Raw genomic sequence first — 27,049 nt, 5'->3', positions numbered from 1 at the left:
AATGCAACTGTCTGAGAGCAGTTCCACTTAGTTGGCTCACAGTTGAGAGGCTGTGGAGGAGCATGATGTAGTCAACTGCAGTAGAATAAGGAGTGATAAATTACCATTGTCACACTCACATTGGATGTCATTTGTAACTTTGATAAGAGCTGTTGTTGTGCTACGGTGGGACAGATATCCCATTGAACAAATTAAACATGAAGTTCTGGGAATCCTTGGCACAGATTTGGGAGGTGACAAAACATCCAAGGACTTTGTAGAGGATAGGGAAGTTCAAGATAAAGCTGTAGTTTGAAAGGATGGTAATGTCAAAGGATGACATTTTTTCAGAGAGGAGTGGTAATGGCAGATTTAAAGGAAAAGGGACAACACATGAAGAGAGGGAAAGATTGGTAATATTGGCTGACATGGGGGCAAAGAGAGGAAGTGTTCAGCTTTGGAAATTTGGAGAAATTTGAAGGAGAAAGGATCTCATGATATGTTGTACTCAGACAGCGCATGGAAGAAGACAGAAGAGAAACTTGTGAAACATGAGAGTACGCATTGAACAAAGGGAATTTAGCTCGTGGAAGTTCAGCCCAGTAAGCCAGTAAAAGAGAGAGATGAGGCAGAGACAGCTGATTAGATAAACTCTCTGTACTTAAGTGTGATTGAGAATGGAGGAGACAGGGGAAACAAGTTAAAAAGGTAGTTTGTAGCAGAGAAAAGAAAACCAGGCATATCCTTGAGGGTGAGCACTTTTTGCACAGATTCAACATTGTCATACATAGCATAGCCTCCTTGTGAGCAATTCAAAATGCAGCAGCAGCCAACAGAACTGAATCCTTAGAGAAAGATCCATCCTTTGGATCAGAGAAGTAAAGGAATTTTTTACAGAAGGAAGGGAAAATATAATATTAATGAAAAAAATGTCAAAAAAACACAATTCCATAGAATAATAAGTGTGCTGGACAACAATATTGTTAAATTAATTGTTTCTTTGAGCACTTACTTATCCTGATTGCTAGTGAAAATTGTAAACAATCAAATCTTCAAGGGATAGCTTACAGTCTGATTGAAGACAAAAATATTTTGCTCTATTATGCATCTTGAAACATTTTCTATATTTAGGGTATTATATAAATATGAATTGTTGTTGTGGGATTTGGAGGGTGACACTGAGTGCTTTAAAATGGTAGGAGTAACTTACATAATGTAGTGCCTATCACAATCTCTGAACATTTCAAATTGCCGTAGAGCTATTGAATTACTCAGAAATGTAATATAGGATAAAACTAATTTGCATACATCAAGGTTGTAACATCAATTTATTAAGTGAACAGAAGGCAGTATTCTCAAATGGTACTACCACCCAACACAATCTACCACATTGCCCACTCTCCCATCCTGCCAGCCTATAACTTCCAGCAGTTAAACTCTGCCTAGTTCTTTCCATGTTAGCCTCCAGAAATTTGCTACCTCATAAATAAAGTTCATGAGATTATACCTTATTTTCTTATTAATGTCGTATTGAGATTCGTTCTGTTAACATCCTAGCACTGAGAGAAAAATTGTTCACAGGCAATGCTCTCTTTGTCCTTATGAAACCTTCCAGCTGAGGTTTTCTTTTACTTGGTCTGAAATGTTAGTGTTGTCAGCAAAGACAGTGTTTTTTATCCATTGTTAATTTCCTGTAAGAAGACAATGAGTGGTTACTAACCTGAACTATCACAACTCACCTGATATTGTTCCGTCTACAGTGGGTTTAGAAAGGAAGATCCAGGATTTTAACAGAACAACAGTGAAAGAATGGTGATATTATCCTAAGTCAGGGTAGTGAGCAGGTTGGAGGGGAACTTGCAGTTGATTGCATTCTCATGCAATTGCTCCCCTTTCCTCGGTGGCCCAGGTGACAGATTTTAACGGTGCTGTCAAAGGAACTTTAGTGAATTATGGCTGTGTATTGGCATATTTTGTAATTGGTACACACTTTAGGGTGTAGGTTTGCCTGCTGAGCAAACTTGTGAAACATGAGAGCAAACCTACACCCTAAACCTCAACCTGAGCTACAAACCTTCACAAACCTTGGTACATACTGCTGTCACTGTACATTGTGGTGGAAGGAATGGATTTTTAAGTTGGTAGATCAGATACTGATCAAGTGAGTTGCTTTGTCTTGGATAGTGTCAAATTTCCTGAACATTATTGGACTACACTTTCCGAGGTAAATTGACAGTATTTCATCACATTCCTGACTAGCACCTTGTACAGACTTTGGGAAATCAGGAGGTGAGTTACTCATTGTAGAATTCCCAACCTCTGACCTGATTTTGTAGCCATGGTATGTAAATGGTTATTCCAGTTTGCCTTCTGGTCAAGGGTAACCTCCAGATTATTGGTAACGGGGATTCAGTGATCATCATGCCTTTGACTGTCAAAGGGAGATGGTTAGATTATCTATTGTTGGCGATGGTACACGACACTTCTTTAGCACAAATGGTATTTGACACGCATCTGACTATGCCAGGATTTTGACATATCTTGCTTCCTACACACACTGACTACATCAGCATTTGAGGTGTCAACAATGGTGCTTGAATATTGTGCAACCATTATTAAACAACTCACTTCTCAACTTGTTGAAGGAAAGTCATTGAATTAGAATTATAATTCCTACAGCGTGGAAAGATACAAGCCTTTCGGCCCAACAAGTCCCCACCGACCCTCCAAAGAGTAGCCCACCAAAAAGAATTCTCCTACATTTAGCCCTTGCTTAATGCACCCAACCTACACATCCCTGTGCACTGTGGACAATTTAGCATAATCAATTCACCTAACTTGCACACCTTTGGATTGTGGGAGGAAACCCACACAAACGTGGGGAGAATTTGCAAATTCTGCACAGACAGTTACCCGAGGCTGGGATTAGAACCCAGGTCCCTGCCACTGTGAGGCAGCAATGCTAACCACTTGGCCACCAGAAGGAACTGAGGATAGTAGGGCCTAGAAAACTGTTGTAGTGAATTCCTCCAGCAATAGCCTGGAGCTAAGATGATTGATCTCCAACAACCACAACCATCTTCTTTGGTGAAAGGCATGGCTCCAACTACTGGGGAGTTTTCTTCCAGGTTCCCATTGACTCCTGTTGTTCCAGCGCTCCTTATGCTTTCCTCAGCCAAATGCTGCATTCATGTCAAAGGCAATCACTTTCACCTTTCCCTCTTGAGTTTAGCTCTTTTGCCAATGTTTGAACCATGGCTGTAATGAGGAAAGGAGCTGAGTATTTTTTATTCATTTGTGGGATGTGGGCATCACTGGCTGGCCAGCATTTATAGCACATTCCTAGTTGTCCTTGAGAAGGTGGTGGTGAGCTGCCTTCTTGAAGCGCTGCAGTCGTCTTGCTGTGGGTTAACCCACAAGATAAATTGGGAAGGAATTCCAGGATTGTGACCCAGCAGCAGTGAAGGAACAGTGACATATTTCCAAGTCAGAATGGTGAATGGCTTGGAGGGAAACTTGAAGATGATGGTGTTCCCATGTGTTTGCTGCCTTTGTCCTTCTAGATGAAAGTGGTCATGGGTTTGGAAGGTATTATTGCTGAGAGATGCTGATTTGATAGCATTGTCAATGACTCCTTTTGTCACTTTCTTGATGATTAAGATAAAATGATGGTGCAGTAATATTCTGTACTGGATTTCGCTTGCTTCTTGTGATCTTACCATATCTGTGAATTTTCCAGATTACTGGGTGGATGGTATTGTGTAACTCTACCTGGAACATCTTAGCATATGACTAGTTTTGGAACAGCAGTCTTCAGTACTTTGCTGGAATGTTGCACGATGTAGTGCCTTTAGTGACTCCTTTATATCTAATGGAGTGAATTGAATTAGTTGAAAATTGACATCTGTGATACTGGGGTCCTCAGGAGGAATCCAAAATGAACCATATATTTGCCATTTCTGTTTGAAGATTGTTACAAATATTTCAGCTTTGTCTTTTGAAATGATATGCTGGGATTGCCCAACCTTGAGGATGGAGATAATTGTAAAGTGTCCTCCCACTCCTGTTAATTCTTTAACTGTACACCCTCATTCACAACTGGATGTGGGAGGACAGCAAAGTTTAGATTTGTTTGGTTGGTTGTGGGATCACTTAGCTCTGTCTATTGTATGCTCTTTATGCTGTTTGGTGTTGAAGCAGTCCTATATTGTAGCTTCATCAGGTTGACATCCCATTTTGAGTTATGCCCCGATGCTCCTCCTGACAAGTTTTCACGCTTGTCATTCAACCAACACAAAACTGCAGAGGAACATAATTTTTTTCTTTTCTTCTGAGGCAGCCTCTCAGGATGGAGGATAATATCCCTCCACAAAGGTACAATGAGGTTTGAGCTGGCACATATGTCCAATGTGGGAACTGCTGACTCTGCCATATGTGGGGTAGATGGTGCCTGAAGGTTTAGTTATTTGGAGGCTTGTGCACTCTACCTTAAGCCTCAACCTTGCCTGTACATGTTCGTAATGAAGTTTCTTGATGTGTTCAGTTTTGGTGCTGGCCTGATGATGGAAGGTTCCTTTACCACTCTTGAGTTGATCAGCTTGAGTTCACTAATGAAAACTATATATGAAAGATATTGCAGGATTTCTTTCAAAATGTTCTTGAGTGACTCAACAGATAGGTTCTCATCTTGTAGTCTGATTAGGAGATCAGTATTCTGCTTAGGTGGACCTGAAAAGGAACAGGCTTGGAAACCATTGGATGTTGCCCACTCTAGCTTTAAGACCTACATGTTGATAATAAGGTATCTGCTGGTTTGAAAACTAGCTGGTTTCTCTCTGGTTCTTGGGGTAGTAAAATGTATTTGCTGTGGTCGGGTTTGATCATGTTACAACCTATCAATACTTCTAATGTCCACCCAGAATGATTTGGAGATGCTACACAATGGATGATGGCCTTGCATACCTATTTTGAATTTAACAGGTTTCTCTGCAGCTCTGTCTTTTAGTTTTAGAACTTGGAGAGAGTAAGTTTAAGAATCCCTGGATTTGAGTTTTAGGTAGGTCCACAAACAATGGGGAATGTGAATTTCACAAATGAATCCACATCTACATCTTAGTATGTCCAAGATGTTAGTGGTGGGAGGGAGGGAAACATTCAATCGGCATTTGATTAGGAACTTTGTCGGGACTTAGATGAAGTTCTGAGTCTCTGCAGAAAGTCACCTGATCCTTTGAAACCATCTTAGTAGTTGTTTAATATCCAAGTTTAAAAGTAATGACCGTTCCAGAAACTACAATACAAAATACGATCCATATTTAAAGTTACGAATATAATATGCCTTCACTGGACATGGTAGGAATGCACAAATGATTGAATCAGAAGACCATAGAGCTTGGTAAAGGGACAATGGTCTGTTATTGTTATCAAACTGGAGGATGTTACACAAAGGATAGCTGTGCTGAGGGAGGATATTCCCGGAAATACATCCAGGGAAGTTATTTGGGTGGAACTGAGAAATTAGAAAAGGATGATAACCATATTGGGATTGTATTATAGACCCCTAATAGTCAGAGGGAAATTGAGAAACAAACTTGTAAGGAGATCTCAGCTATCTGTAAGAATAATAGTGTGATTATGGTAGGGGATTTTAACTTTCCAAACATAGACTGGAACTGTCATAGTGTTAAGGTTTAGATGGAGAGGAATTTGTTAAGTGTGTACAAGAAAATTTTCTGATTCAGTATGTGGATGTACCTACTAGAGAAGGTGCAAAACCTGGCCTACTCTTGGGAAATAAGGCAGCGCAGATGACTGAGGTGTCAGTGGGGAAGCAATTTGGGGCCAGTGACCATAATTCTATTAGTTTTAAAATAGTGATAGAAAATGATACATCTGATCTAAAAATTGAAGTTCTAAATTGGAGAAAGGCCAATTTTGACAGTATTAGGCAAGAACTTTCAAAAGCTGATTGGGGGCAGATGTTTGCAAGTAAAGGAATGGCTGGAAAATGGGAAGCCTTCAGGATAATGAGAATCCAGAGACAGTATATTCCTGTCAGGGTGAAAGGAAAGGCTGGTAGGTATAGGGAATGCTGGATGATTAAAGAAATTGAGGGTTTGGTGAAGAAAAAGAAGGAAGCATATGTCAGGTATAGACAGGATAGATTGAGTGAATCCTTAGAAGAGTATAAAGGCAGTAGGAGTATACTTAAGAGGGAAATCAGGAGGGCAAAAAGGGGACATGAGATAGCTTTGGCAAATAGAGTTAAGGAGAATCCAGTACACTGTACAGCATCCTCGGGTAAGACAAAGGGTGGAGGGGTTTGCTTTTTAATCAACAACTTGTGGTGCACGGACGTTGCAACCCTGGGCAGCCATTGCTCCCTAAACCTTGAATTCTGCACCATCAAGTGCCGCCCCTTCTATCTACCACGGGAATTTACCACTGCTATACTAACAAGCAAAGGTTGAGAAAGCTCTGGATGTGCTGAACTCCACCACTAACACCATGGAAATGGAACATCCCAAGGCCCTGTTTATTGTAGCTGGTGACTTCAATCAAGCCAATCTTAGGAAGGTGTTGCCCAAGTACCACCAGAACATTACCTGCCCCACCAGGGACCCAAACATTTTAAACCACTGCTACAGCACTGTGGAACATGCCAACTGCTCGAACCTCCGCTCTCATTTTGGGAACTCTAACCACAATGCCGTGTTTCTTCTCCTAGCTTGTAAGCAAAAACTCAAGCAGGAGACCCCCTCGAGGCTACAGGCCCAGTGCTGGTCGGAGGAAGCAGAGGATCAACTCTGGTGCTGTCTGGAATTGGCTGATTGGGTCATGTTCAAACAGTCCGCAGGTACGCCACCATCGTCCCAGACTTTATCAGCAAGTGTATGGAGGACTGCATACCGAGGATGTCAATCCAGGTGTTCCCCAACAGGAAACCCTGGATGAATCAGGACATACACAACCTGCAAAAAGCCAGGTGTTAGGCCTTCAGATCAGGAGACCCACTCCAATATAAGGAATCCAAGTATGACCTTTGCAGAGCCATTATGACAGCCAAGGACCAATACCGATCCAAACTAGAGACCCAGACAGACACCTGGTGACTATAACAAGGACTGAATGACATCACAGATTCTAAAAAAAGACAGTGCAAGATAGCAGACGATGACATATCCCTCCCAGATAGTCTCAATGCCTGCTTTGCTCGCTTTGAGTAGAACTTTGGTGGAGAGGTAACACCTATTCCGACATGTCCAGACAAACCTATCCCAGCAGTCACTGCATCAGTGGTCAGACCATTTTCCTTTGTGTGAATCCAAGGAAAGTGCTGGGACCAGATAGAGTACCAGGCTGTGCACTCAGAGCATGCACAGATCAACTGGCAGAGGTCTTCTCAGACATCTTCAACTTGTCCTTGCAGCAGGCCATTGTCTCTGCCTGTTTCAAGAGGGCCAACATCATCCTTATGCCTAAGAGGGCTCATGCAGCATGTCTCAATGACTACCGCCCAGTGGCCCTAACTTTGGTGGTCATGAATTGCTTTGAAAAGTTGGTCATGGCATTAATCAACTCCAGCCTCCCCACTACTCTTGACCCACTCCAATTTGCCTATGGGACCAACATATCCCTGTCAAATGCCATATCACTTGCCCTTCACTCCTCCCTAGAACATCATGACACCAAGAACAGTTATGTAAGAATCCTACTCATTGAATACAGTTCAACCTTCAACACTATTATCTCCTCGAGACTGATTATTAATCTTAGTGATCTTGGATTAAGCCCCACTCTCTGCAACTGGATCCTCAGTTTCTTGACCCACAGGCCACAATCAGTGAAGATCAGGGACAATATTTCATCCTCACTAACACTCAACACTGCAGCACCCCAGCGGTCATCCACAACAAGCTTTATTGGACTCTTCACATGGACACACTGGTTACAAAGACCCAATAATGTCTCTTCTCCCTCAGGAAATTTGGCATGACAGCAAATACCCTTGCCAACTTTTATAGGTGCACCATCGACAGCATTCTGTCTGGATGTATCACTACCTGGTATGGCAACTGTACCATTCAAGATGAGACGGTTACAGAGAGTGGTGAACTCAGCCCGGACAATCACAAAGGCCAACCTCCCATTTATAGAATCCATCTACCAGGCCCCCTGTCAAGGAAAGGCCGGCAGCATTCTCAAAGATCCATCCCACCCTGGCTATGCTTTTCTACAACCTCTACCATCGGGGAGAAAGTACAGAAGCCTGATCACGCACCAGTCAGTTTCGGAACAGTTTCTATCCTACTGTTGTTAGAATTCTGAATGGACTCACAAACTCTTAGCATTTGCCTGTACCTGAGTTCTGGTTTTTGCTGCTGTTTAACTATTATTTACTTATCTATGCTGCTCAACTTTGTGATCTGCCTGTAATCCTCGCAAGACAAAGGTTTTCACTGTGCCTCGGTACACATGACAATAAATTTAATTCAATTCAATTTAATTGAATTCAATTCAATTAATTCAATTCAATTCATTTCAATTCAGTGTTTACTGTGGAAAAAGACATGGAAGATATAGAATGTAGGGAAATAGATGGTGACATCTTGAAAAATGTCCATATTATAGAGGAGGAACAGCCTGGATGTCTTGAAATGCATAAAAGATACTTCCCCAGGACCCGATCAGGTCTACCCTAGAACTTTGTGGGAAGCCAGGGAAGTGATTGCTGCGCCTTTTGTTGAGATATTTGTATCATCGATAGTCACAGTTGAGGTGCCGGAAGACTGGAGATTGGCTAATGTGGTGCCACTATTTAAGAAAGGTGGTAAGGACAAGCCAGGGAACTAGAGGCCAGTGAGCCTGACATTGATGGTGGGCAAGTTGTTGGAGGGAGTCCTGAGGGACAGGATGTACATGTATTTGGAAAGGCAAGGACTGATTAGGGACAGTCAACATGGCTTTGTGCATGGGCAATCATGTCTAACAAACTTGAAATTTTTTGAAGAAGTAACAAAGAGGATTGATGAGGGCAAAGTGGTAGACATTATCTATATGGACTTCAGTAAGGTGTTTGACAAGGTCCCCCGTGGGAAACTGGTTAGCAAGGTTAGATCTCATGGAAATCAGGGAGAACTAGCCATTTGAATACAGACCTGGCTCAAAGCTAGAAGACAGAGGGTCGTGGTGGAGGTTTCCTTTTCATACTGGAGGCCTGTGACCAGTGGAATGCTACAGGGATCGGTGCTGGGTCCTCTACTTTTTGTCATTTATGTAAATGATTTGGATGTGAGCTTAAGAGGTATAGTTAGTAACTTTGCAGATGACACCAAAATTGGAGGTGTCATGGACAGCGAAGAAGGTTACCTCAGATTACAACAGGGATCTTGATCAGATGGTCTGAGGAGTGGCAGATGGAGTTTAATTTAGATAAATACAAGGTGCTGCATTTTAAGAAAGCAAACCTTAGCAGGATTTATACACTTAATGGTAAGATCCTGGAGAATGTTGCTGAACAAAGAGACCTTAGAGAGCAGGTTCATAGCTCCTTGAAAGTGGAGTCACAGTAGATAGACTTGTGAAGAAGACGTTTGGTATGCTTTCCTTTATTGGTCAGAGAATTGAGTACAGGAGTTGGGAGGTCATGTTGAGGCTGTACAGAACATTGGTTTGGCCTCTTTTGGAATATTGCATGCAATTTTGGTCTCCTTCCTATCGGAAGGATGTTGCAAAACTTGAAAGGGTTCAGAAAAGATATACAAGAATGTTGCTAGGATTGGAGGATTTGAGCTACAGGGAGAGGTTGAATAGGATGGGGCTGTTTTCTCTGGAGTGTTGGAGGCTGAGGGGTGACCTTATAAAGGTTTATAAAATCATGAGGGGCATGGATAGGGTAAATAGACAAGGTCTTTTCCCTGGGGTGGGGGAGTCCAGAAGTAGGGGGCATAGGTTTAGGGTGAGAGAGGAAAGATATAAAAGGGACCTAAGGGGCACCTTTTTCATGGAGAGGTTGGTGCAGGTATGGAATGGGCTGCCAGAGGAAGTGGTCGTGGCTGGTACAATTGCAACATTTAAAAGGCATCCTCCAAAAGGGTTTGGAGGATATGGGCTGGGTGCTGGCAGGTGGGACTAGATTGAGTTGGGATATCTGGTCGGCATGGACATGTTGGATCAAAGGGTCTGTTTCCGTGCTGTACATCTCTCTGACTCTATAAGAACTTCATAACAGATGTGTTTAGGACCAGCAGCCAATGTAAATCAGTGAGCTCAGCATTGATGATTGAGCAGGACAGGAAAAGTCTAAGTCTGCAGAGAGGTGAACAGGTTTTAGGGGAGGTTTTCTCTTAAAATCACTTTCACCCATAAAAAACAGACAGAGATATGTGGAAGCTTAACCATTGTTTATTCATGCACATGCAAGTGAGATGCACTCTTCCCATGGGGAAAATGGATCTTCCCTGAGCTGTTATATTACATTTACGTTCGCATTACCTTACTGGAATGTACCAATCACCAATAATACATATGAATCCATTCTTCCAATCATTGTCAGATTCTGTCTTTGACGTCTGAATAGTAAGATTAACACCAGGGCACATACACAGGAAGGAGGGAAGATAAACAGATGGCAACTGCTATGTCTCTAATCTTGTTTTGAGGAGGCACTTAATCTTTATTATTAGAAATATATCTGTTTACTTGTCCAATACAATGACTTAATATTTTATGATAGCATATCTGCCCTTTTTCTCATGTGAAAGGAACCATTTGTTTTTACCTGTTGTCCTTTCTGGAGTCCTATCTGTTCTGTTAACATGTCTGACTCCAAGCAACCTTAATATGCTGGATTAATTCAACTAGTTTTCCTAAACTACTTTATTTACTCCAAATACTATCCAAAGGTTTATTCAACCGATCTTTCCCCTTTCAAAGTGATACACAGCAAAATCACAATCACACAGGATGTTTGACAGGAAACAACAAGATTTTGGACATGTTGAAAGTTATGGTGTGCAGAGGAAGGAAGACTAAACAAGAAAGCAATGGAATAGTCAAGATTAGACTTAATATAATATGATTGAGAGTTTCAGATAGACTGTGAATGCCATGGCTGGGTAAAATGGGTAAAATCTGCTGAAAATTAGCACCTTTATTACAAGTGCAGATTTACCGTATGTAGACTATGTAAGTAACACAGACAAATTCTGTTTTATTGAGGTACAGATGCTTTCTGTTACACACTAAGTGTGCTATAGGATCATTACGTTGAGAGTATTATTAATGGCTATCATTGCACTACCTCACGGAATAGGGATTCTATCTGCACATCAAGCAACTCTGACTATTACTCACAACAGTAGAGGAACTGACTATGTACAATTTCAACACTATTGGAGCACCTCCATTATGACGCATGTAAACCAATAATTATAATTATACAGAACTAAATTTATAAACATAAACATGTGGACTGAACTTTATAAAAGTTCAAAACACAATCTGAAACATAACTGGATTGGAATGATCTTACCAAAATCATTAATCATTGCTGACTTTAAACAGTGAATAGGCTGCCCAGACATCATTAAGAAATTTTTATTAGTGCTTTCTCTGCAGTAGTAAATAGCTATATGTCGACCAGGGATAGATTTACTTATTTCTGTAAATAGCAGCACAGCAAACAACCATTATGATACTAATAATAGCTTTAATTAATATCTTTTGCGATATGTGCACTGTTGGTAACACTAGCATTTATTGCCCAGCCCTAAATTCATTTCTCTGATCAGAATTTTCCTTGTGTGAAAAGGCAGAAATTGTATATCTGCTTATGCAGGACTATCTTTTAGAATCTATTTCATATCTGCCAAGTTCTTGTCTGAGAGAATGGAAATTCTGGGGTGAGGTAGAGCAGCTGCACTTACTACATTCTACTAAGCCAAAGAAAGATGGGGATATGTGGAGGTAAGAAGTGAGTGATCAGTCCAAGGACTGATGCTATTCTCTGCTCCTTATCCAGTGGAGATTATTATGAAATGATTTTAGTATTTTCTGAATTTCAACCTATAGCCAAATTCAGCAAATTCATTGCATTCACACATTTTCTACTCCACTCCCTCCTGTCCTGAAGATGATAAACCACGCAGGCTCCAGCAGTCATCTGGTATTTAGACAATGAATCCTCTTTGTCTTTAGCCATAGACAATTACTGCGGTCAGGGTATCCAAAAGTGAGTGGAGAAGTATTAGAGTTAAGCTGTATTCTATTTTACTTCACACCTCTAGTTCCAGCAGGGATTAACAGAAAATGATCAGGAATGTCAACCCTTTCTTATATTTCTCCTTTCTAATTAAGAGGCCATTGTTTTCAAACAATTTCAACCCTTTATGTACAGTTTTTTTATTAAGGTAGAAATGGAGAGATCAGGCACAACTGAAAACAATCATTCATTGTAAATTATTAGAGAGATCACATTAAAACTCAATCTTTCTTGATTAAATCGGAAGATAATGTCAACTGATGATGGCTCTTCAAGTCCATTTGATCTCTAGAGAGGTCCTATCTGTGTTCCAATAGACATTAAACTGTGAAACAATGGCAAAATATGCAGAATTTGGAATATTGAAATTAAAAACAAAATGCTACAAATACCCAAATGGTCTGACAGCATCTGTAAAAACAGAGTTAACTGTTAAGTCAAAAAATACTTATTCATAACTGAGGGAGGGTAGACCTGTGAATGGTTATATGGCATTGAAAGGTGGGAGGGTTTCATTAAAAAAACCTGCCTGGGTTAGGGTCAAAGACGGAAGAAATTGAGTAACAACATGCTTTGGAACAATAGGTAAAGGGAGTGGTTACAGTGAGGGAAAAGGTTTTGTCCAGATAAAGTATTAAAACCAGATTTAATACTTAAACAAAGCCAATCAGAGTCTCCATGCCAAAAAAAAGCACTCGTCTCAGATAATATACTTGTTTGTTCCATTAATTTGCTATTCTTGGGGCACAATGTCCCTACCTTTGAGCCAGAAGGGCTGGGTTCAGGTCTCATATGCTAGAGAAGTGTATAATAAAATCTCTGAATACAGTCATAGAGTCATCGAGATATACAGCACAGAAACAGACCCTTCGGTCCAACTCTTCCTTGCCGACCAGCTATCCCAATCTAATCTTGTCTCACCTGCCAGCACCTGGCCATATCCCTCCAAACCCTTTCTATTCATATACCCGTCCAGATACCTTTTAAATGTTGCAATTGTATGTGCCTCCACCACTTGCTCTGGCAACTCATTCCATACACGTATCACCCTCTGTGTGAAAACATTGCCTTTTAGGTCTTTTTTATATCTTTCCCCTCTCACCCTAAACCTATGCCCTCTAGTTTTGGGCTCTCCCACCCCAGGGAAAAGACTTTGTCTATTTATCCTATCCATGCACCTCATGATTTTATTAAACCCCTATAAGGTCACCCTCAGCCTCCGATGCTCCAGGGCAAATAGCCCTAGCCTATTCAACCTCTCCCTGTAGCTCAAATCCTCCAACCCTGGAACATCCTTGTAAATATTTTCTGAACCCTTTCAAGTTTCACAACATTGTTCCGATGGGAAGGAGACCAGAATTGTACACAATATTCCAACAGTGGCCTAACCAATGTCCTATACAGGGCTTTTGCCTAAAACACTGATTTTCCTGCTCGTCGGATGCTGCCTGACCTGCTGTGCTTTTCCAGCACCACTCTAACCTAGACTCTGATTTCCAGCATCTGCAGTCCTCACTTTTGCCAATGTCCAATACAGCTGCAACATGACCTCCCAACTCCTGTACTCAATATTCTGACCAATAAAGGAAAGCATACCAAATGCTTTCTTCATTATCCTATTTATCTGCGACTCCAAGGTCTCTTTGTTCAGCAACACTCCCTAGGACCTTACCATTAAGTGTACAAGTTCTGCTAAGATTTGCATTCCCAAAATGCAGCACCTCGCATTTATCTGAATTAAACTCCATCCGCCACTTCTCAGCCCTTTGGCCCATCTGATCAAGATCCCGTTGTAATCTAAGGTGACCTTCTTCGCGATCCTCTACACTTCCAATTTTAATGTCATCAGCAAACTTACTAACTATACCCCTTATGCTCACATCCAAATCATTTATATAAATGATGAAAAGTGGTTGATTTAAATTGGCATTCTTATGAATTAGGAGAAAGTGAGGACTGCAGATGCTGGAGATCAGAGCTTAAAAATATGTTGCTGGAAAAGCGCAGCAGGTCAGGCAACATCCAAGGAGCGGGAGAATCGACGTTTCGGACGTTATGCCTGACCTGCTGCGCTTTTCCAGCAACACATTTTTAAATTCTTATGAATTAACCTGCTGAGTGCAAAACAAAAAAAACCGCGACAAGATGCGCTTTTTCCAGCAATATTACCGTTCGACTTTCTTTCAGGTCATCTTTTCACTCTCCCCTGCCTTCCACCCCCCTCCCAAACCTTCCCTTCTGTGGTTCCTTCCCCATTTCAATACTATTTCAACAGCAAATAATTCATATCTTATTCAAAACGCAACTGTCTCTTTCTGCACGGACGCTGCCCAGCCAGCTGAATATTTCATAACTTGCTGTTTCTATTGAACAGACTGTGATGGGAAGACCTTATCACTTGGTAAAGGGACAGCAATTGCAAACATAGATGTTAAAGGCAAGTTTCTGTTCTATAAGCGCTGCCTGCCACTAGGGGCTGCGCCTGCTCTTCTGGAGGACTGTAGTAAGACCTCCAATAGGCGGGTGGCGCTGCTGCCCCGATGACGGACAGAGTGAAAAGCTCTTGCTTCCAGCCGAAGCTCCTTGTCGGAGGGTGAGGGAAATATGGCGGCGTCGATGAAGCAGGAGTTGACGGTGTTGATGAACTCCAGCGGTTCCCACAAGGATCTGGCCGGCAAGTGAGTGAAGGGGGTGAAGGGGGGGAGGGAGGGGGACTGGACTGGGCGAGCGTCCCTCCCGGCCGGCAGTTAGTTGTCGGAGCTTGGCCGTCCTGTAGGCCCGCACGCAGCCGCCCAGCCCATGGCAGGGACACTCCGCCAGCTTCCCCCAGGCTGTTGTCCAACTGTGTCCCCGGGCTCCACGGGATTGCTTGTGTCAGCCTTTGACGACCAAAAGCTGTCTCCCCTCTTGCTACCTGCGATTAAGAAGAATTTTATTTCGCGTTTGGGAGGGAGTTACGTTCTTTATCGTCAGTTTTTATTAATATAAGCATCATTATTGTTAGGTATTAGCCATTTGTTGCTAAAATGATCGGCCACAGAGATTCTCGCTCCCGCCATTCATAGGTTCCAGATTTAAGAATCTGCCCACCCTGCGCTGTAGCGATATCAAACTAAACCGATCATGATCGTCCCGGATCCAATCTGCAATTTGTGTTGAGATTGATGACTGTTGTTGTGAAAACAGTAGTTGGGCACCCTGAGAGGGATTCATGGTGCGCAGATTTAGCCTAAAATGTCATAACCATTACAATCAAATCTCCTGCAAACATACAGTGTCCCCCTTACATCAAGAATGACCAATCACTCGGGGCTGCCAGTAGCCATGGGGCTTATCCTTGAAATACTGGATTTACTGGTTCAAAATGCGAGTGCCATTATTGACCACTGTATTTGTTGCGTGGTCCCAGACTCTGTACACTGAAGTGAGCGCGATTGCTGTGCTCTTTAATTGTGACCGAATAGTGCAGTTTTTATATTTTCATTCGAGGTTGTTAGTGCTGAGGAAGGTACATGTAGACCTGCACAAAAAGAAAATGGGGAAATACAATACTTCCTACTTTTACTTGGGATTTTTTTTAACGGTTTCTTGATTGCTATTTCCTGGAAAAGGGCTTGGAATCTCCACAGAGAGGAGGAGCAAATTACTGCATATGATGGAATCTGTACTGAAAACAAGAAATGCTGGCGATCAGTGTCCGGGAGCATCCACGGAGGGAGAGCAAGCTCATGTTTAGAGTCTGGATGACTCTTCATCAGAGTTCCAGAGAGAGGATGTCCAAAAGGACAAAAAATGATAACCTCTAACTTGCTGTGGCAAACTGCTTCAGTGGAGGAGGAGGAGAAATTGGTAGTAAAAAATTGAAACTCTTAAAAATCTGAAGAACAGTTTCTGAGAAAATCAACTTAATTTTACACAGTATATATATCCTGTCTCCATTTTAGTGAAATGAAGTTAATTGCATGTTTTAACTGCAGAAAGTCACTTGAATTTGCTTTCTGTTGAGAACAAATTAAAGTTATATACAAGTGATTATATTTCAACTTAAAATTGATACACTTTCACATGGAAGTTGTTCCAAAATGAATTATTTAATTAAAACATAACGTCAAGCATTCAATTACATCTTTTGACAGTCCAAATTTAGGGTGGTTTTAAAAAAGATTAAGCCTACAGAAGCATAATATTAAGTATTAATAATAATTAATACACTTAAGACAGAATGTCATATGATCTTATGATTTATGGTGGCACAGCCTTCAGTGCTCCTTGCAAGGGCCTTCCCAGTCTCTTTCACTATGGATTTCATCTTGGAAAATTGGACCCAAAGAAATATTTTGCATACAAGATAGAATGTGAATCTTTATTTAACCATTCAAGGGAAAAGAAAAGATTTCACATTAGAATTACAAAATTTGAGGGCATTTTTTATTTGTATTCATTCATGGAAGTAGGTTTTGTGATTGGGACAGCATTTATTGCCTAACACTAATTGCATTTGAGAAGGTGGTTGTGTGCTGCCTTCTTGAACTGCTGCAGTACTTTTGTTGTAATTGTACCCACTATATTGTTAGGGGGCGGAGTTCCAGGTTTTGACCAAATGATATATTCCTAAGTCAGGATGATGAGTGGTTTGAACAGGAACTCATAGGTTGAGTCGTTCCCAGATATGTGTTGCCCTTATCCTTCTAGGTGGTAGTGCTTATGTATTTTCAAGGTGCTGTCTAAGGAGCCTTGGAGAATTTCTGCCATGTGTATTGTGATTGTAAACACAGAGGGTACTGTGCATTTGTGATGAACAGAATGAGTGTTTATGGATGTGGTGCTAACCAAGTAGATTGCATTGACTTGCATGGTGTCAATTTTCTTGTGTGGTTGGAGTTGCACTCATCCAGGCAAGTGGGAAGTATTCCATCATGCATTCTACTTTGTGGATGGTGGACAGGCTTTGAGGAGTCAGGAGGTGAGTTATTTATTGCAGGATTCTTAGTCTCTTACATGCGCTTGAGGCCACAATATTTACATGGCTACTCCATACAGTTTTGAGTCAAAGTAATCTCCAGGGTGTTGATAGTGAGGGATTTCAGCAATGTTAATACCATTGAATGTCAAGGGACAATGGATAGATTCTGTCTTATTGGAGATGGTCATTGTATGGTACTTGTATGACACAAATGTTATTTCCCACTTGTTAGCTCTGAATATGTCCAGGTCTTGCTGCATTTATACATAAACTGTTCCACTTTCTGAGGAGTCATGGTGCTGCACATTGTGCAGTCATCAGTGGACCTCCCACTGCAGATCTTCAGATGGAAGGGAAGGTCATTGATAAAGCAGCTGAAGATGGTTGATGCAGGTTATTGCTAGCTAATGCTGTTCGTTAGTACTCTTGGTGACTCGTAACTGATGAGTGAGACTAGATTGATGTGATGGTAATTGACCAGTTTTCAGGATAGTAAGGAAGAGATTGCAGAACACTTGGAAGTGCTTGGTAAATCGGGCTAAATCTTCATGAATTTGTCAATGAGAGGTCATGCTTGGCAAATCTGTTCGAATTCTTTGAGGAGGTAACAAACAATTTAGACGAAGGAGAACGAGTGGACATGATTTATTTGGCTTTCCAGAAGGTCTTTGACAAGGTGCTGCGCAGAAAGCTGTGAAATAAGATAAGAGCCCATGGTGTTAGGGACAAGGTACTGGTATGGATAGAAGAAATGGCTGACTGGCACAATGGGGGAATAAAAAGGTCTTTTTCAGGATGGCACTCTGTGTCTAATGGAGTTTTACAGGGATCAGAGTTGAGACCACAATTATTCATGTTACGCATTAACCATCTGGATGAAGGAGCTGAGGGCATTGTTGCTTAGTTTGTGGATGACTTGAAGGAAGGTGGAGGGACAGATAATGTTGAGGAAGCGGGGAGGCTGCAGATAGACTTGGAGAGGCTAGGAGAATGGGCAAAGAAATAGTGAATGGAATATAATATCAGAACATGTGTGGTTATGCACTTTGGTTGTATAAAAGCATTGACTGTTCACTCAATGGGGAAAGGCTTTGGAAATCGGAAGCACAAGGGGGCGATGGAGTCCTCATTCAGCATGTTCAGTTGACAGGAAGGCAAATGCAATGTTCGCATTCATTTCAAGAGGGCTAGAGTACAAGAGGGGAAATGTGCTTCTGAGGTTGTTTAAGCAATAGATCAAACTGTGTTTGGAATATTGTGAGCAGTTTTGGGCCCCATATTTATGCTAAATGTGCTGGCCTTGGGGAAGGATGGGGGAAAATCCAGAGGAAGGATTGGGAATGAAGAATGAGAAAGGGGGGGGGGTGTTCAAATGAAACTTACAGAATATTGCGGGGCTTGGATAGAGTGAACATGGAGATGACGTTTCTACTAGTCGGAGAGACTCTGAGTGAAGGGACCATCCTTTAGAAATGAGATGAGAATTTCTTTAAAATTTCAGCCAGTAAGTGGTGAATCTGTAGAGTTTCTTGTTACAGAACGCAGTGGAGGCCACATCATTAAGTGTATTTAATACAAAGATAAACAGATTTTTGATGGGTCAGGGGGTTGAACATAATGGGGAGAAGGTAGGAGAATGAGGTTGAGAAAGATATCAGCTGTGATTGATGGTGGCACAGAGTTGATGGGCCACTTGGCCTAATTCTGCTCCTATACCTTAAGGTGTTATGATTTGATTCCTCATAATCTTTCTATGGAAGACTCATCTGGGTAATTTTCTACAGTGTTTTGTAGATGCCCCTATTGTAACTGTACTGGAAAAACTTGACTGGGGCTGCAGCAAGTTCTGGAGTGCACAACTTCAGTAATATTGCTAGAATATTGTGAGGGCTAATAGCCTTTTCTGTTTCTGGTATGGAGTGGAGTGAATCAATATGAATGAAAATTGTCAGCTGTGATGCTGAACAGCCTTGGCGGAGGGTGAGATGGTTCATGCGCTCAGAATTTATAGCTGAAGATTGTTGCAAATGCTTTAATCTTATCTTTTGAACAAGTGTGAGGCTCTCCCATCATTGAGGATGGGGCTATTTGTTTAGCCTTCTCCTTCGATGAGTTGTGTGATTTTCATCACCATTTGTGACTGGTTGTGGCATGACTGTGGAGCTTGGATATGGACATTTGGTTGTGGAATTGTTTGACCATACTTATCATTTGCTGCTTATGCTATTTACGATTCAAGTAGTCCTGTGTTGTATGTTGATATGCAAGTTGAAGTCTCCAACTCAGGGTACATTTTGCATCTTTGCCATCCTTAATACTTTAGTTAAATGTTTAGTTTCAATCTCTTCCAGGTGGTTATGTTGTTGGTATTTGGTTGCAAAACAAGAGGTTTTGTCATACCTGATGGTTTCTTGGAATAATTGGATGGTGGAATGCTGACTGTTTTTAATTTTGAAATACAGTCTGCGTCAAATAGAATATTGGTGCATTGGAGTACGCTCAAAGGAAAGCAACAAGAATAATTGAAGACTTCACTACTCTAAATTTTCTATAGCATTTTGTGAGACTGATGTATTTTGTTAGAGAATCAATAAAATGCAGATTTTTAAAATGTTAATTGGTAATAAAGTAGGTGCCTTAATTGGACCATGTGTGAAGAAAAGGCAAGTGACGAGGTGTCACTTTGGGGCTAGTGTTCATAATTCTATTAGTTTTAAAATAGTTACGAGAAAGAATAGACCTGATCCAAAAGTTAAAGTTCTAAATTGGGGTAAGACCAATTTTGATGGTATCAAGCAAGAACTTTCAGCAGTTGACTGGGAGATGCTATTTGCAGGTAAAGGGATGGTAGAAAAGTGGGAGGCCTTTAAAAATGAAATAATGAGAATTAAGAGACAGTATGTTCCTGTTAGTGTGAAGGACAAGGTTGGTAGATGTAGGAAATGCTGGATGATTAGAGAAATTGAGGCTCTGGTCAATAAAAAGGAGGAGGCATATGTCAGGAATAGACATCTGGATAGAGTGAATCTCTGGAGGAGTGTAAGGGCAGTAGGAGTATACTTGGGGAAGTCAGGAGGGCAAAAACAGGACATGGGATATTCTTGGCAAATAGGGTTAAGGAGAATCCAAAGAGATACTACAAATACATGAAGGGAAAAGGGCTCCTTAAAGATCAACAAGGCTGTCTACATGTGAAACCACAGGAGATGGGTGAAATGCTAAGTGAGTATTTCATGTCAGTATTTCCTGTAGAGAAGCATATGGAAGCCAGAGAACTTGGGGAAATAAATAGTGATATCTTGAAAGTATCCATATTATACAGGAGGAGGTGTTTGATAGATTACTTAGTGTGGAAACAGACCCTCCGAAGAGCAACCCACCCAGACCCATTCCCCTACATTTACCCCTTCACCTAACACTACGGGCAATTTAGCATGGCCAATTCACCTGACCTGCACATTTTTGGACTGTGGGAAGAAACGGGAGCACCCGGAGGAAACCCACGCAGACACCGGGAGAATGTGCAAATTCCACACAGTCAGTCGCCTGAGGCGGGAACTGAGGCGCCAGTCTCTGGCGCTGTGAGGCAGCAGTGCTAACCACCGTGCTGCCTGGTATTGGATGTCTTAAAACGCATAAAGGTGGATAAATCCCTGGGATCTGATCCGATATACCCTAGAACTTTATGGGAAGCAAGGGAAGAGATTGCTGGGCCCCTTGCTGAGATATTTGTATCATTGATAGCCAGGGGTGAGGTGCCAGAAGACTAGATGTTGGCTAATGTTGACTACCGCTATTTAAGAAAGGTGGTAAGGAAAAGCCAGGGAGTTATTGTCCAGTGAGTCTGACGTCCATGGTGGGTAAGTTGTTGTAGGCAATTCTGAGGGAAAGGATTTACATCCATTTGGAAAGACAAGGACGAATTAGGAAGAGTCGACATGGTTTTTTGTATGGGAAATCCTGTTTTATGAACTTAATTGATCTTTTTAAAGAAGTGACAAAGAAGATTGATGAAGACAGAGTTGGTATATGGACTTTAGCAAAGCATTTGACAAAATTCTGCTTGGTAGATGGGTTTAACAACATTAGATCACATGGAATCCAGGGAAGCTAGCAAGCTGGATACAAAATGGGCTTGAAGGTACAAGACAGGATGGTGGTGAAGTGTTGTCTTTCAGATTGGTGGGGGGGGTATGACCAGTAGTATGACGCAAAGACTGTGCATGGTTCACTGATTTTCATCATTTACATGAGTAATTTGGGTGTTAATACAGGAGATATGGTTTGTAGGTTTGCAGTTGACACTAACATTTGTGGTGCAGTGGACAAAGAAGAAGGTTACCTCGGAGTACAGTGGGATCTTGATCAGGTGGGCCAAGGAGTGCCTGATGGAGAATAACTTAAATAAATGTGAAGTATTACGTTTTGGTAAGTCAAATCAAGGCAGAACATTAATGGTAGGGTCGTGGAGAGTGTTGCCAAGCAACGGGACCTACAAGTGCAGGTGCATAGTTTCTTGAAAGAGTCACAAGTAGTCAGGGTGGTGAAGAAGACATTTGGCAAACTTGCTTTCATTCCTCAGTGCATTGGTTGGTGAGGCTGTACAGGGCATTTGTCAGGCAGCTTTTAAAATACTGTATTCAATTCTGGTCTCTGTTTTTGAAAAGATTTTGTTAAACTTGAAAGGGTTCAGAAGAGGTTTATAAGTATGTTGCCTGGATTAGAGAGTTTGAGCTATAGAGTGGGGCTGAATAGGCTGTGGCTTTTTCCCCTGGAGCATCAGAGGATGAGGGGTGACCTTAGAGAGGTTTATAAACTCATGAAGGGCATAGATAGGATGAATAATCAAAGTCTTTTCCCCAGGACAGGGCAGTTCCAACTAGAGGGCATAGGTTTAAGGTGAGAGGGAAAAGATTTAAAAGGGACATAAGGGGCAACTCTTTCATGCATAGGATGGCGTGTGTATGGACCAAACTGTCAGAGGAAGTGGTGGAGGCTGGTGCAATTGCAACATTTAAAAGGGTATATGAATAGGAAGAGTTCAGAGCAATACGGGCTAAATGCTAGCAAATGGGACTTGTTCAGTATTTGATATGTATTCAATATGGGCAAGTTGGACTGAAGAGTTTATTTCTGTGCTGTATAACTCTATAATTGGAATAGGAGAATCAACGTTTCACTCATGCCTGAAACGTCGATTCTCCTGCTCCTTGGATGCTGCCTGACCTGCGCTTTTCCAACAACACATTTTCAGCTATAATTGGAATAAACAAGTAAAAAAAAAACAAGCCTGAGGTAAGATTTGAGACCAGTTTTTTTTTGAGCAGTTGATGTGTGGAATTGACTCCTGGCTAGCAGTGGCTAGATCTTGTCTGAGTAGTTTCATAAACTTATTAAAGATTATTCCTGTTGATGGAATCTTTTTTCTGTTTGTTTTGTGTACCTATGTTTTTTGTGGGATGGCTGGGTGGTCAGGGCTACATTAGCAAGTTGTAAGACCATTATATCTATGTTTTTGAAAGATTTTTTTAAGTTCAAATTATTGCAAACAAACCTTCTTTAAAATGGATAACAATTTATTAAACAATATTGTTTAAGAGAAGGCAGTAGTAGTGAGAGAAAACTAATTTGCTGTGAAGAGAACATTTGAATGGGAAGCCAAGAAGTCTATGATGGAATCCCCTTCCTTGTTGGTATTCATAGGTGACCACAAATAGGCCAATAGCCTGTGGCTGTAAGCCATATGCAGCTCTTTCGCATTCACTTTGTAACTCCAAGCATTTTCCAGTTGGATCAGGCTTAAAAGAAAAGTCTAAAAAATTAACAATCATATTTTTATTGTAGGTATAATTAGCTGAAGATGCTCCATCTTATAGTTTGAAATCATTATCTTAATGAGAAACATCATGCTCTAAATAAATCTGTTTCAATGGTCTGGCTTTGCCATGGTTATAGGTAATGCAAAGCAGAAATGATAATTTATTGTGAATGTGGTCACAACCTTTTGTTAATAGAGTCATACAGTATTACAGTATGGAAAAAAGCCCTTCAGCTCATAGTGTCCTTGTTGATCATCAAGCATCTATCATAATCCCATTTTCCAACACTTGGCCTGAAGTTATGCATATGTTTGAAGTATTCATTTAAATACTTCTTAAATGTTGTGATGGTTCCAATCCTCTACGACCCATTTCAGGTAATGAGTTCCAGGTACCCACCATCCTTTGAGTGAAAACAATTTTCCTAAATCTCCTCTAAACCTCTTGCTCCTTATCTTAAAACTATGCTCCTCGTTATTGATCCCCTCCACTGAAGGAAAAAGCTCCTTCCAATCTATTCTATCTGTGCCCCTTATAATTTCATATACCTCAATCAAGTTCATTCCAGATTCTTATTGCAAGGAAAGGCTTTACTCTCCACATTTTGAATTAGGTTTCTTTCAAAGATGGCTTTACTGATCAAACTATGGGTTAAATAGTGTTAAATCTACTTTAATTATGTTTTCCTCTCTGATAACCTATGCACATTATGCATTCTACCAGAGACGCTTGCTAATTTGCCAAGTATGTAGTTAAGAAATGTCTTGTGACTCCCAATCATTTTTATTTTAAGTACTTTTTTTAAATAGCCCTTCAGGTAAAAGCGGGTGTTGACCCCAATCGGGATTTAAACCTGGAATTTCAGGAAGATATTTAAGACAGCTGCAGAGTCAGATTCATGAGGTCTGTGCCCAAATGATCAACAGGAAAATAATAGGTTGGATTAAGTGTACCTAATAGTTTGACAGATAAAAGATGATGTGTGAAGAACTGTTGAAGGAACTATCAGCTGCTGTTGCCCTCCACAGGTGTTAGAATTGGAAGTGGTTGCTAACAGAATGTTCATAAATCTAAGGGTCTGATGGTAAAGTTGTATTTGATCTTGATGATGCCATATGTGGATATGTTGTTTTGCTTTGTTCTCCATAACACATGAAAGAAGAATGATATTATGGGGAGTCCTGAGGAAGAATTTGAGGCTGACCCCTGAGCTTGAGAGGCTAATTTATGAGGAAGATTTTCTGCCTTCATCTCAGTAAAGAGGAAGGAATTTCCAAATGAGATCGAAGTATTTCACAAATATGAAGAAGTTCTCTTGATCAGTAAAGTATTGAAAAATTTAATGTTGAATGTCTGAAGAAAATAGGAAAGTTGGGTCACATTATGATCTTAAGAAGGAGATAGAATTGTGAAACATTATCAGTGGTAGTAGGGAAGATCAGAAAACCATAACAAGTTTCAAAAAAGTTCTACATGAATTCCTGATAGTCCCAGCCTTGGCTCAGAGGTTACATTCTCACCTCTGAACTTGAAAGTAATCAATATACACCTTAAGCTGAAAAATAATCGAGACTGTTATTTGAGGAAGTACTACAATTTTGAAATTCATCAAAATAAGAGTATACCCAAAGGAAATAGAGACAGGGGTAGACCAGTCAGCCCTCTGAGCCAGCTCTGTCATTCAGTAGCATTTTGGCTGATCTGACATTCTTCATGTACCCTTTCCTACCTTTTTCCCTTTATCCCTTGATTTTATCATTGATCAAAATCTATTTATCTCAGCCTTAAATATACACCAGGATTCTACTCCACAGTTCTCTGGCAAGGAGTTCCAGTGACTCCCAAACTTCTGAAAGAAGAAATTCCTCCTTGTCTCAGCCCTAAATTGGTGACCCTTTATCATATTCTCTAGTCCTACACTTCCCCCTGAGTTGAAACATCCTCTGCGCATTGACCTTGTCAAGCCCTTTTAAGTTTCTTTCTTCTAACCTGCAGTGAGTAGAGTCCCAAACTGTTTAGGCTTTGCCCATAAGACAATCCCTCCATGCCTGGGATTAGTGAGTGAACCTTCTTTGAGCTGCCTTCAAAGAAATGAAAACTTCCCTTAAGTAAGGGGACCTAAACTGCTGTTAGTACTCCAGACATGGTCTCACCAGACATGTGCTGCAATTACTTCCTTTATAATTGTTTCGAACATTTTTCGAACAATAGATGTTAGCCTAATCAGTCCATAGTTACCCACTTTTTCCCTGCCTCACTTTTTGAATAGAGAAATTCCATTGGTAGTTTTCCAATCCTCTGGCACTTTGCTTGAATCCAAAGATGTTTGGAAAATTACATCCAAAGCAGTCACTGTCTCCATAGGTACCTCTCTTAGGATCCTTGGATGCAGTGTGGATGTAAAAGATTTCTCGCCACCATCAGAAGAAGAGTAGGGGAGTCCCAGCTTATTTAACCAATATTACAAAAGCAAGTTGTTTAATTATTTGTCTCATAGGTCATGGGAACCTGTTATATGTAAATTAACTATCATATTTGCCTTCATGTCAACAAAGACTGTTGATGTAGGAACATGGCATGTGTGCTATTTAGCACTTTGGGTAATTTCAAAGTTCCTTCATTTGCAGCACAATGGGGAATCCTGAGGTTATGAATATTTATTTTATGTGCATCCATCTGAAGCTATTATGCATTAATGTAAAGGCATTCATTGAAGGAGAGGTGTGAGAAAGAATTAACCAAGTATTGCACCATCACAAAAGACTGTCAGGGGGAGATTTCAGATCTGTTAACATGGGTTACACTGAGTGAGAAGGACATGGAATGGAAACGGTCAGGAAAAGTTATTGGATGTGATGGGAAAATCTTCATTATCTGACATGGAATCACACTATAAAATTAAAAATCTCACAACACCAGGTTATAGTCCAACAGGTCGAATTGGAAGCGCTAGCTTTCGGAGTGTTGCTTCTTCAGGTGGTTGTGGAGTACACAATTGTAGGACACAGAGTTTATAGCAAATGTTTACAGTGTGATATAACTGAAATTATACATTGAAAATTACCTTGATTGTTTGGTAAGTCTCTCATCTGTTAGTTTCACTTCCTTCATATGTAAATCTCAAAACTTACTCACACTGTAAAATTTTGCTGCATATTCTGTATCTTACAATTGTGTACTCCACAACCACCTGAAGAAGAAGCAACACTCCGAAAGCCAGTGCTTTCAATTAAACCTGTTGGACCATAACCTGGTGTTGTGTGATTTTTAACTTTGTACACCCCAGTCCAACACCGGCATATCCAAATCATGATAATAAAGTTATGTTCCTTGGGAGTAGTGGGAATGGGTTATGAATTTTTGACCTCAGAATGTGATAAAAGATGTTAATGATGAAGCACCATGTACTTTCAATACCCAAGAATTCTAAAAATTGTAACCAGATGAGAAGAACTTATGAGCTCAGGAAATCCATGCTGTCATACATATTGATTGGAATCTCATGTGGCGATCATTTGTCCAGGTTCGCAGGTATTTTGCCAACCAGCAAAATCAGATGTTTTGGGGGTTGGCCATGAAAGAGAGATGTGCAGGCAATGGTCCATAAAAATGTAAAAACTGGTTAAATGTCCAAGCCGAACAAGATGTAAACCCTGCTGCCAATCCACAGCCCTCAAGTGTGGAAAATGCAGTTCCAATCTTGATTTAGAGTCACATTTGACCCCAAGTTTTAACTTTTATTTCACTCTCCTTCGGTTCTGTTGGAGCAGCTGCTGCTTTCTCGTAATTTCTAGTTTCACTTCAGGATTCCAACATCCATAGTATTTTGTTTTTAATTCAGCATTGTTTTAGTGGTAGGAGTACAAAGTAAATGATCATTCCTCCCAAACTTCTTCCATTATGATCCTGTTGAGACTTGAAAACTATCATGCCTCCTCTGAGAGCTGAGAGTGAGGGGTGGGATGGCTATGAAAGCAGAGGATGGGCTGGAATAGAAGACCTGTGTCAATGAAGGTGGGGATTAAT

General features: G+C 40.9%; 1 protein-coding gene across 1 annotated transcript in view; it reads left to right on the top strand.

Moving 5' to 3' along the window:
• Window positions 1-14,809: 14,809 nt before the first annotated feature.
• cops4 (COP9 constitutive photomorphogenic homolog subunit 4 (Arabidopsis)) overlaps window positions 14,810-27,049 on the top strand; it is a 65,459-nt gene continuing 53,219 nt past the window's right edge. Inside the window, exon 1 of the mRNA XM_043695242.2 lies at window positions 14,810-14,919. Within this exon, the coding sequence (XP_043551177.1) occupies window positions 14,846-14,919 (74 nt within the window). The 5' untranslated portion in view covers window positions 14,810-14,845. The remainder of the gene's footprint in view (window positions 14,920-27,049) is intronic.

This window comes from Chiloscyllium plagiosum, unplaced genomic scaffold (genome assembly GCF_037043375.1).
Source record: "Chiloscyllium plagiosum isolate Xiang-an unplaced genomic scaffold, Cpla_swu_hap1 HiC_scaffold_1, whole genome shotgun sequence".
In the NCBI taxonomy this organism is placed as follows: domain Eukaryota; kingdom Metazoa; phylum Chordata; class Chondrichthyes; order Orectolobiformes; family Hemiscylliidae; genus Chiloscyllium; species Chiloscyllium plagiosum.
This window is presented reverse-complemented; position numbering and strand designations above follow the sequence as displayed.